This window comes from Pseudorasbora parva, chromosome 21, assembly GCF_024679245.1.
Source record: "Pseudorasbora parva isolate DD20220531a chromosome 21, ASM2467924v1, whole genome shotgun sequence".
Lineage (NCBI taxonomy): Eukaryota > Metazoa > Chordata > Actinopteri > Cypriniformes > Gobionidae > Pseudorasbora > Pseudorasbora parva.
The window spans coordinates 190,946-202,500 of record NC_090192.1 but is presented as its reverse complement, the minus strand read 5'-3'; the positions used below and the strand labels follow the sequence as shown (position 1 = coordinate 202,500).

Here is an 11,555-nt window from a genome sequence, read left to right as displayed (position 1 = left end):
ACCACAGGCTCTCTCTGACCTTCAGATGGACCACAGCCTCTCACTGACCCTTCAGATGAACCACAGCCTCTCTCTCTGACCCTTCAGATGGACTACAGCATCTCTCTGACCCTTCAGATGGACCACAGCCTCTCTCTCTCTGACCCTTCAGATGGACCACAGCCTCTCACTGACCCTTCAGATGGACTACAGCCTCTCTCTGACCCTTCAGATGGACTACAGCCTCTCTCTGACCTTCAGATGGACCACAGCCTCTCACTGACCCTTCAGATGGACCACAGCCTCTCTCTGACCCTTCAGATGGACCACAGCCTCTCTCTGACCCTTCAGATGGACCACAGTCTCTCTCTGACCTTCAGATGGACCACAGCCTCTTACTGACCCTTCAGATGGACCACAGCCTCTCTCTGACCCTTCAGATTGACCACAGCCTCTCTCTGACCTTCAGATGGACCACAGCCTCTCTCTGACCCTTCAGATGGACCACAGCCTCTCTCTGACCCTTCAGATGGACCACAGCCTCTCTCTCTCTGACCCTTCAGATGGACCACAGCCTCTCACTGACCCTTCAGATGGACCACAGCCTCTCTCTGACCCTTCAGATGGACCACAGCCTCTCTCTGACCCTTCAGATTGACCACAACCTCTCTGTGACCCTTCAGATGGACCACAGCCTCTCACTGACCCTTCAGATTGACCACAGCCTCTCTCTGACCCTTCAGATGGACCACAGCCTCTCTCTGACCTTCAGATGGACCACAGCCTCTCACTGACCCTTCAGATGGACCACAGCCTCTCTCTGACCTTCAGATGGACCACAGCCTCGCACTGACCCTTCAGATGAACCACAGCCTCTCTCTCTGACCCTTCAGATGGACTACAGCATCTCTCTGACCCTTCAGATGGACCACAGCCTCTCTCTCTCTGACCCTTCAGATGGACCACAGCCTCTCTCTGACCTTCAGATGGACCACAGCCTCTCTCTGACCTTCAGATGGACCACAGCCTCTCTCTGACCTTCAGATGGACCACAGCCTCTCTCTGACCCTTCAGATGGACTACAGCCTCTCTCTGACCCTTCAGATGGACCACAGCCTCTCTCTGACCCTTCAGATGGACCACAGTCTCTCTCTGACCTTCAGATGGACCACAGCATCTTACTGACCATTCAGATGGACCACAGCCTCTCTCTGACCCTTCAGATTGACCACAGCCTCTCTCTGACCTTCAGATGGACCACAGCCTCTCTCTGACCCTTCAGATTGACCACAACCTCTCTGTGACCCTTCAGATGGACCACAGCCTCTCACTGACCCTTCAGATTGACCACAGCCTCTCTCTGACCCTTCAGATGGACCACAGCCTCTCTCTGACCTTCAGATGGACCACAGCCTCTCACTGACCCTTCAGATGGACCACAGCCTCTCACTGACCCTTCAGATGGACCACAACCTCTCTCTGACCCTTCAGATGGACCACACCCTCTCTCTGACCCTACAGATGGACCACAACCTCTCACTGACCCTTCAGATGGACCACAGCCTTTCTCTGACCTTCAGATGGACCACAGCCTCTCACTGACCCTTCAGATGGACCACAGCCTCTCACTGACCCTTCAGATGGACCACAGCCTCTCTCTGACCTTCAGATGGACCACAGCCTCTCACTGACCCTTCAGATGAACCACAGCCTCTCTCTCTGACCCTTCAGATGGACTACAGCATCTCTCTGACCCTTCAGATGGACCACAGCCTCTCTCTCTCTGACCCTTCAGATGGACCACAGCCTCTCACTGACCCTTCAGATGGACTACAGCCTCTCACTGACCCTTCAGATGGACTACAGCCTCTCTCTGACCCTTCAGATGGACCACAGCCTCTCTCTGACCTTCAGATGGACCACAGCCTCTTACTGACCCTACAGATGGACCACAACCTCTCTCTGACCTTCAGATGGACCACAGCCTCTCTCTGACCCTTCAGATGGACCACAGCCTCTCTCTGACCCTTCAGATGGACCACAGCCTCTCTCTGACCCTTCTGATGGACCACAGCCTCTCTCTGACCCTTCAGATGGACTACAGCCTTTCTCTGACCCTTCAGATGGACCACAGCCTCTCTCTGACCCTTCAGATGGACTACAGCCTCTCTCTGACCCTTCAGATGGACCACAGCCTCTCTCTGACCCTTCAGATGGACCACAGCCTCTCTCTGACCCTTCTGATGGACCACAGTCTCTCTCTGACCCTTCAGATGGACCACAGCCTCTCTCTGACCCTTCAGATGGACCACAGCCTCTCTCTGACCCTTCAGATGGACCACAGTCTCTCTCTGACCTTCAGATGGACCACAGCCTCTCTCTGACCCTTCAGATGGACCACAGCCTCTCTCTGACCCTTCAGATGGACCACAGCCTCTCTCTGACCTTCAGATGGACCACAGCCTCTCTCTGACCCTTCAGATGGACCACAGCCTCTCACTGACCCTTCAGATGGACCACAGCCTCTCTCTGACCCTTCAGATGGACCACAGCCTCTCACTGACCCTTCAGATGGACCACAGCCTCTCTCTGACCCTTCAGATGGACCACAGCCTCTCTCTGACCTTCAGATGGACCACAGCCTCTCTCTGACCCTTCAGATGGACCACAGCCTCTCTCTGACCTTCAGATGGACCACAACCTCTCTCTGACCTTCAGATGGACCACAGCCTCTCTCTGACCCTTCAGATGGACCACAGCCTCTCTCTGACCCTTCAGATGGACCACAGCCTCTCTCTGACCCTTCAGATGGACCACAGCCTCTCACTGACCCTTCAGATGGACCACAGCCTCTCTCTGACCCTTCAGATGGACCACAGCATCTCACTGACCCTTCAGATGGACCACAGCCTCTCTCTGACCCTTCAGATGGACCACAGCCTCTCTCTGACCTTCAGATGGACCACAGCCTCTCTCTGACCTTCAGATGGACCACAGCCTCTCTCTGACCTTCAGATGGACCACAGCCTCTCACTGACCCTTCAGATGGACCACAGCCTCTCTCTGACCTTCAGATGGACCACAGCCTCTCACTGACCTTCAGATGGACCACAGCCTCTCTCTGACCTTCAGATGGACCACAGTCTCTCACTGACCCTTCAGATGGACCACAGTCTCTCACTGACCCTTCAGATGGACCACAGCCTCTCTCTGACCCTTCAGATGGACCACAGCCTCTCTCTGACCCTTCAGATTGACCACAGCCTCTCTCTGACCCTTCAGATGGACCACAGCCTCTCTCTGACCCTTCAGATGGACCACAGTCTCTCACTGACCCTTCAGATGGACCACAGTCTCTCACTGACCCTTCAGATGGACCACAGTCTCTCTCTGACCCTTCAGATGGACCACAACCTCTCTCTGACCCTTCAGATGGACCACAGCCTCTCTCTGACCCTTCAGATGGACCACAGCCTCTCTCTGACCTTCAGATGGACCACAGCCTCTCTCTGACCCTTCAGATGGACCACAGCCTCTCTCTGACCCTTCAGATGGACCAGAGCTGTATTCACTCTGGGATCAGTCACTTGCTCATTAACACTTGTGTTTATTGTTGTAATTGTAATATTGCTGTGGGGAAAGCTCAACATCGTTGACTGTGTGTCTCTTTCTTTCACACCGCGATATGTTCAGCGTTCGTCTCATGGATGCATTCACTGAACAGTTGAGAAAAATACAAGCTTTTACTAGCTTTGGTCCCCCAGGACATCATTATTTCTGACGCCTCATTACGCTCGTCTCTAGTCAGGGATCATCATCATCTCTCACAATATTCTGCAAACATCACAGACGTGTGTTCAGTTAGACGGGGTTATGATGGCTAATATTTACTCTTACAGTGGGAACCGATGTGTAAATGCATTATTCTGTTCACTGTGCGGAGCCATGTTTGAGATGAGATTATGTCGCGTGCGCGTGTCTCCTCATGTGACGGTCTCTAGCGCCATCTGGCGGCCACAAGTGGCGGTTCAGTCAGACAGAACAACATAGGGATTATTTTTAGGTAAATTAGCCTAGACCTTTAAATGGCTAGCATGATTGTAGAATGGCTAAAACAATAAATGCCAACCATTAGTGAAGATGAAATAACTATGAATGCTAAGGGTTAGCTACAAAAATGAACTATTTACTGCCATATCTACACTATATACAGAACTCTATCACTGAATATTTAATATAATATTTTTTCTGCTTATAATATATAACCTTAGCAAAAGTGCATTTCTTACTGAAGTTAATTTGTCATCTTTGTTTTTTTGTGTGTGTATGTTTAAAATAAGACTATTTTATATTATTCTATACTTTTATGATTTCTGTTGAGGAATCATGTGATAAACACTGATGTTCAGAAATGATTCATTATTATTGTTTTCATCTAACACGTATAGCTGTGTTTTGCGTTGTTTATTGTCAATTTGTTTATTTTTAATTATTAAAAAATGCCATTATTATTTTATATGAAAAAGTTGATAATTGTGTTATTGAAAAAATATTATAGTTTATCTTGAGTATGTTTTTTCCATCAGATCAGATCACATGTAATGTGTCATAGGGTCACCTGTGGGGCATGTTGTCACATCTCGCTTTAATTCTTCGGGGTAAATCAAGAACTCAATAAGTGTACACTGCATTAATGAAACATAACCACATGATTATATAGACGTGGGAAATACACACTGAGCCACAACTTACTCCAACGGAGACAGTCAGAAAGGGTTTGCTCTCCTTCAGCATTTTATCATCTTAGGTAATGTTTATTTGACTAATGCATTATTAAATCTGAAGGACCCGTGGCCTGTTCCACAAAGCTGGTCTCAGTTACTCAGGTAAGTTCGAGATTAGTTTGAGCAAACTCTGGTTTTTTGGGGTTTAAGAAGGTGGATCGGTTTTTATCAGTGTTTATCACCATGGTAACTGACACTACACGGCTAACCTAGCCTGACTAGCCTGACCCACATCAAGATCTGGAAACTCACCATTGACAGCTCAATCTGAGGGGTGGGATAAACGGCTGTCTGTCAAACTCCCTCTGCACGCGATTGGATATCGCTATAACCAACCAGAGCAAAGGAGCAGAGCTTGTTGACAGATTTAACATTCTCCGTATCTGGTCGGCTAAGCTCGAACACATCTTCCCTTCTTCAGAATGACTTCAGTGCCGTTCTTTGTTCTTTTCTCAGAGAAAAGCTGAACTCAAGTCTTCCAGAGTCGCGGTCAGAGCTGATTCGACAGACCGCCGTTCGCCAGTTTCTGTGTTTACTAGAAGCACGCAAACACAACTCGGCCGTCGTCATTATGGCCCCGCCCACCGACTCTATACACGATGTGATTGGCCCGACCAGAGTTTGGTTTTTACAGCTCAGAAGTGTATTGACAGTTGGTAGACGACACTCACGGCAGATTAGATTGGCTGCTGCTTGGGGGCGTCTAGCGTTCTAGGCTACGGCTAACCTGCTCTGGGGACAAATTTAGAGACAAATTTGCTTATCCTTTGGTGCTATTTTAAAAAAATTATATTATAGGCTACAAATTATAATTACTTTTAATTTATATAATATATGAAGCTAGCTGAACAAACTCTGAGTTTCAGGTTAGGGTTAGAGTTGACAAATCCAGATCAGTCCAGCCTGGTTTAGATCAAGTTCAACCATTTCTCAAAGCTCGGTATAAACTTCCTCTGCCAACTCAGGTTTAATCCAGAGTTAGTGCGGCAAACAGCCAATCACAGCATCCATTTGAGTCACTTCTCTTCTGAAGATTGAGAGATCATTTTGAAAATTATTGATATTAAATGTGTTTACAAGGCAGGAATAAACACTTTAGTTTGAGAAGCAGCTGAGAGAATATCTGACTTTATCAATGCATGTGATCAAAGAAATATGCATAATAATAATTATAGGTTCACAAAGCTCAAATTAATACACGTTGTTTAAAATAATTATGAATACGTTTATTAAATTTATATTACTATTTGGCTACTTGTCAATTAATATATTGTTTATATGAAAAGTGATTATAATTAATATACTATAAATATAATAAATAATTATCACCAAAAGATGCACAATTTTATTTCAAAAGTTCTCTCATTATAAACTGCTTTAATTTGGATGCAGGGGGTGTGGCTTTATTGCATCTTTACTTGCAGCTGATTGGTCCAGATTGGGTTTGCAATCTCTAACCCAGAATAAAACCGGCTCCCGATCAGGTTAGCCGTGAATAAAACCAATCCAGCTTCTTAATACCCGATAAACAAGAGTTTTTTCCAATTAATCTCAAACTTACCTGAGCAACTGAAACCCGCTTTGTGCAACAGGCCACTGAACGCTTCCCAAAACAACTCCGCGTGTCCGAGCGCGCACGCGCTCTCTCGGGGTGACGTCATGCGCAGGTGTATTCCTCCACAGGTGTGCAGCACTAACGCCAGAGCAGGTGTGAGCCGGACACGGGATGGGCTGCGCCGCGTTACTCGGCCTCGGGATCGCGTTCGACACGCTCGGCTTCTGCCTGCTGTTAGTCGGCGCGTTCGCCAATCTGCGCCGCGACGGCCGCTTCTACGGGGACTTCCTGATCTACAGCGGCTCGCTAAAGGTGTTCCTCAGCCTGTTCTGGTGGGTCATGTGGTACACCGGGAACGTCACGGTCTCCGCCGCCGATCTGGAGAACAGCAGCGCGGGCAGCTGTGCGCACTGGGCGCGGAAGCTCGAGAGTCTGTCCCGGAGCGCGCGGGAGAACGGGATGAAGAGCGCGGAGCCCGGGATGAAGAGGACCACGCGGATCACCTGGGAACGCCCGGGCTCGGAGGGATGCGTCAACGCGGCGTACGCGCGAGGCTGCGATGAGAAGAAGGTGGAGCTGGAGATCCTGAAGAGCCCCGAGGGCTACGGGAGACGGGAGCGAGCCCTCTGACCGGAACCGGTACGCGCACGAGCTCGACCCACTGACTCCCGCGCTCAGCTGATCTTATGATTATGAACAGTTCCCAGATAAACATGTTTCTTCATAGCAAACGATATTAGAGCACATCAAACTAAAGAACTGAATAATTACTGAATCCACTCATGTTATCTGTATATTTATATCCGTATATCGCAATATAATATCTATAAATCACTATATTATATCCATATATGACTATATTATATCCGTATATCGCTATATTATGAGTATATTGTTGTTCTGCTGTATGAAATCTGACCCTGACCTGACGTTTGTTTCCGAAACCCAGAGTTTGATGAAGAAAAGCAGCGGTTCTCACCCCTTCATCTTTGGACCGGCTGAGGATCATCAGGGAGAAGCTCTTCATCCACGAGCACTTTACATATGATTTATATATTTGTACTTTTAAACTTGTACATACTTAAGGATTTATACATTTTATGAAATAAAGAGTTGTCAGAAAATGATTCATTTGGCCAGTTTTTGTTATAATTCTGGAATATGAAGCACTTTCATTTATATTTAAACTGCATGTTATGCGTTACGGCCCGTCCTCTGCACACTGATTGGGATGGCCGTCTTCCTCCAGACCCGGCTCTGGTGTTTCCACTGTAAACAGAGCCATTACCTTCATCACATCCTGGAAAACCTGCCAGACGAAGCCACACCTGCTATTGTGTTCCTGGACACCTGAGCCATTAAACGCTCGTCTTTCACAATCACAGCAAACACACACCAGGGGACAGGACTCTGGGACAGGTCAAACGTGTGATAGACACTTTAATCACAGACTCAGGCATTAGTACTGTACAACTGATGACAATACTGTAATAGCTGTGAAGTATTTTATGTAATTCTGCTTAAGTGTATCGTCCATGCAGTCGGGATACACAGGATCACCTTATGGAGAAGTTTCCTGGAAATGCATGAGCAATTACGCCTCCTATTATTTATTCATTAGTGGTGTCAAGAAATCAGGCATGCAGTGTAACGAGTGGGTTCAGATGGATGGGTCAGGTTCCCTTTGCCAGGCAAGGCGTCGGCACACACAGGCAGATCCGGTTTTGACGCCTCGAGATGTAAACCTGACCATACCCGGGCCTAAAGATGACCATAAATGGGCCTAGACCTGACCATAAACTGGGCCTAAACTGGCCCTAACCCTGACCATAAACTGGGCCTAAATCTGACCTTAAACTGGGCCTAAATCTGACCTTAAACTGGGCCTAAACCTGACCATAAACTGGCCCTAACCCTGACCATAAACTGGGCCTAAATCTGACCTTAAACTGGGCCTAAATCTGACCTTAAACTGGGCCTAAATCTGACCATAAACTGGCCCTAACCCTGACCATAAACTGGCCCTAACCCTGACCATAAACTGGGCCTAAATCTGACCTTAAACTGGGCCTAAACCTGACCTTAAACTGGCCCTAACCCTGACCATAAACTGGGCCTAAACCTGACCTTAAACTGGGCCTAAACCTGACCTTAAACTGGCCCTAACCCTTACCATAAACTGGGCCTAACCCTGACCTTAAACTGGCCCTAACCCTGACCTTAAACTGGCCCTAACCCTGACCACAAACTGGCCCTAACCCTGATCATAAACTGGGCCTAACCCTGACCATAAACTGGGCCTAAACCTGACCATAAACTGGGCCTAAACCTGACCATAAACTGGGCCTTAACCTGACCATACCCGGGCCTAAACCTGACCTTAAACTGACCCTAACCCTGACCATAAACTGGGCCTAAACCTGACCTTAAACTGGCCCTAACCCTGACCAAAAACTGGGCCTTAACCTGACCATAAACTGGGCCTTAACCTGACCATACCCAGGCCTAAACCTGACCTTAAACTGGCCCTAACCCTGACCATAAACTGGCCCTAGACCGGACCATAAACTGGCCCTAACCCTGACCTTAAACTGGCCCTAACCCTGACCTTAAACTGGGCCTAAACCTGACCTTAAACTGGCCCTAAACCTGACCTTAAACTGGCCCTAACCCTGACCATAAACTGGGCCTAACCCTGACCTTAAACTGGCCCTAACCCTGACCTTAAACTGACCCTAACCCTGACCATAAACTGGGCCTAAACCTGATCTTAAACTGGCCCTAAACTTGACCATAAACTGGGCATAGACCTGACCATAAACTGGGCCTAAACCTGACCTTAAACTGGCCCTAACCCTCACCATAAACTGGGCCTAACCCTGACCATAATCTGGCCCTAACCCTGACCATAAACTGGGCCTAAACCTGACCATAAACTGGGCCTAAACATGACCTTAAACTGGCCCTAACCCTGACCATAAACTGGGCAGAGACCTGACCATAAACTGGGCCTAAACCTGACCTTAAACTGGCCCTAACCCTGACCATAAACTGGGCATAGACCTGACCATAAACTGGGCCTAAACCTGACCTTAAACTGGCCCTAACCCTGACCATAAACTGGGCCTAAACCTGGCCATAAACTGGCCCTAGCCCTGACCATAAACTGGGCCTAAACCTGGCCATAAACTGGCCCTAACCCTGACCATAAACTGGGCCTAAACCTGACCTTAAACTGGCCCTAGCCCAGACCATAAACTGGCTCTAAACCTGACCATAAACTGGGCCTAACCCTGACCATAAACTGGGCCTAACCCTGACCATAAACTGGCCCTAAACCTGACCATAAACTGGGCCTAACCCTGACCATAAACTGGGCCTAAACCTGACCGTAAACTGGGCCTAACCCTGACCATAAACTGGCCCTAAACCTGACCATAAACTGGGCCTAGCCCTGACCACAAACTGGGCCTAGCCCTGACCTTAAACTGGCCCTAGCCCTGACCTTAAACTGGCCCTAACCCTGACCATAAACTGGCCCTAACCCTGACCATAAACTGGGCCTAAACCTGACCTTAAACTGGGCCTAAACCTGACCTTAAACTGGCCCTAACCCTGACCATAAACTGGGCCTAAACCTGACCTTAAACTGGCCCTAACCCTGACCTTAAACTGACCCTAACCCTGACCATAAACTGGCCCTAACCCTGACCATAAACTGGCCCTAAACCTGACCATAAACTGGGCCTTAACCTGACCATAAACTGGGCCTAACCCTGACCGTAAACTGGGCCTAAACCTGACCGTAAACTGGGCCTAACCCTGACCATAAACTGGGCCTAACCCTGACCATAAACTGGCCCTAAACCTGACCTTAAACTGGCCCTAAACCTGACCTTAAACTGGGCCTAAACCTGACCTTAAACTGGGCCTAAACCTGACCTTAAACTGGCCCTAACCCTGACCATAAACTGGGCCTAGCCCTGACCACAAACTGGGCCTAGCCCTGACCTTAAACTGGCCCTAAACCTGACCTTAAACTGGCCCTAAACCTGACCTTAAACTGGCCCTAAACCTGACCTTAAACTGGCCCTAACCCTGACCATAAACTGGGCCTAAACCTGACCTTAAACTGGCCCTAACCCTGACCTTAAACTGACCCTAACCCTGACCATAAACTGGGCCTAAACCTGATCTTAAACTGGCCCTAAACTTGACCATAAACTGGGCATAGACCTGACCATAAACTGGCCCTAGCCCAGACCATAAACTGGCTCTAAACCTGACCATAAACTGGCCCTAACCCTGACCATAAACTAGGCCTAACCCTGACCATAAACTGGCCCTAAACCTGACCTTAAACTGGCCCTAACCCTGACCATAAACTGGGCCTAAACCTGGCCATAAACTGGCCCTAGCCCTGACCATAAACTGGGCCTAAACCTGACCATAAACTGGCCCTAACCCTGACCATAAACTGGGCCTAAACCTGACCTTAAACTGGCCCTAGCCCAGACCATAAACTGGCTCTAAACCTGACCATAAACTGGCCCTAACCCTGACCATAAACTAGGCCTAACCCTGACCATAAACTGGCCCTAAACCTGACCATAAACTGGGCCTAACCCTGACCATAAACTGGGCCTAACCCTGACCATAAACTGGGCCTAACCCTGACCATAAACTGGCCCTAAACCTGACCTTAAACTAGCCCTAGCCCTGACCACAAACTGGGCCTAAACCTGACCTTAAACTGGCCCTAGCCCTGACCACAAACTGGGCCTAAACCTGACCATAAACTGGCCCTAACCCTGACCATAAACTGGCCCTAAACCTGACCTTAAACTGGGCCTAAACCTGACCTTAAACTGGCCCTAGCCCAGACCATAAACTGGCTCTAAACCTGACCATAAACTGGGCCTAAACCTGACCATAAACTGGCCCTAACCCTGACCATAAACTGGGCCTAACCCTGACCATAAACTGGGCCTAAACCTGACCATAAACTGGCCCTAACCCTGACCATAAACTGGGCCTAAACCTGACCATAAACTGGCCCTAACCCTGACCATAAACTGGGCCTAAACCTGACCATAAACTGGCCCTAAACCTGACCTTAAACTGGGCCTAACCCTGACCATAAACTGGGCCTAAACCTGGCCCTAACACTGACCATAAACTGGCCCTAGCCCTGACCACAAACTGGGCCTAAACCTGACCATAAACTGGGCCTAACC

At 48.6% G+C, this 11,555-nt stretch overlaps 2 protein-coding genes and 1 long non-coding RNA gene across 4 annotated transcripts in view; 1 reads left to right on the top strand and 2 right to left on the bottom strand.

The window, feature by feature from the left end:
• Nucleotides 1-6,439, bottom strand: part of shisa6 (shisa family member 6) — a 163,530-nt gene extending 157,091 nt beyond the window's left edge. The window contains exon 1 of the mRNA XM_067430729.1: nt 6,325-6,439. The gene's annotated coding sequence lies outside the window, so the exon portion shown is untranslated. The remainder of the gene's footprint in view (nt 1-6,324) is intronic.
• A 35-nt stretch (nt 6,440-6,474) lies between these two features.
• On the top strand, nt 6,475-7,445 carry LOC137056577 (transmembrane protein 238-like). Its single transcript, XM_067430741.1, has 2 exons — nt 6,475-6,957; nt 7,270-7,445. Exon 1 carries the CDS (start codon nt 6,490-6,492, stop codon nt 6,946-6,948), a length of 459 nt encoding a protein of 152 aa, XP_067286842.1. The 5' UTR covers nt 6,475-6,489; the 3' UTR covers nt 6,949-6,957; nt 7,270-7,445.
• A 289-nt stretch (nt 7,446-7,734) lies between these two features.
• LOC137055761 (uncharacterized) lies at nt 7,735-11,555 on the bottom strand. 2 transcript variants are annotated; one of them, XR_010900062.1, is made up of 3 exons: nt 11,314-11,555; nt 8,625-11,221; nt 7,735-8,107 (listed from the first exon to the last, which is right to left on the bottom strand). It is a non-coding gene; the product is annotated as an uncharacterized lncRNA (long non-coding RNA). The 2 variants fall into 2 exon arrangements; XR_010900061.1 differs by having other exon boundaries at nt 8,648-11,221.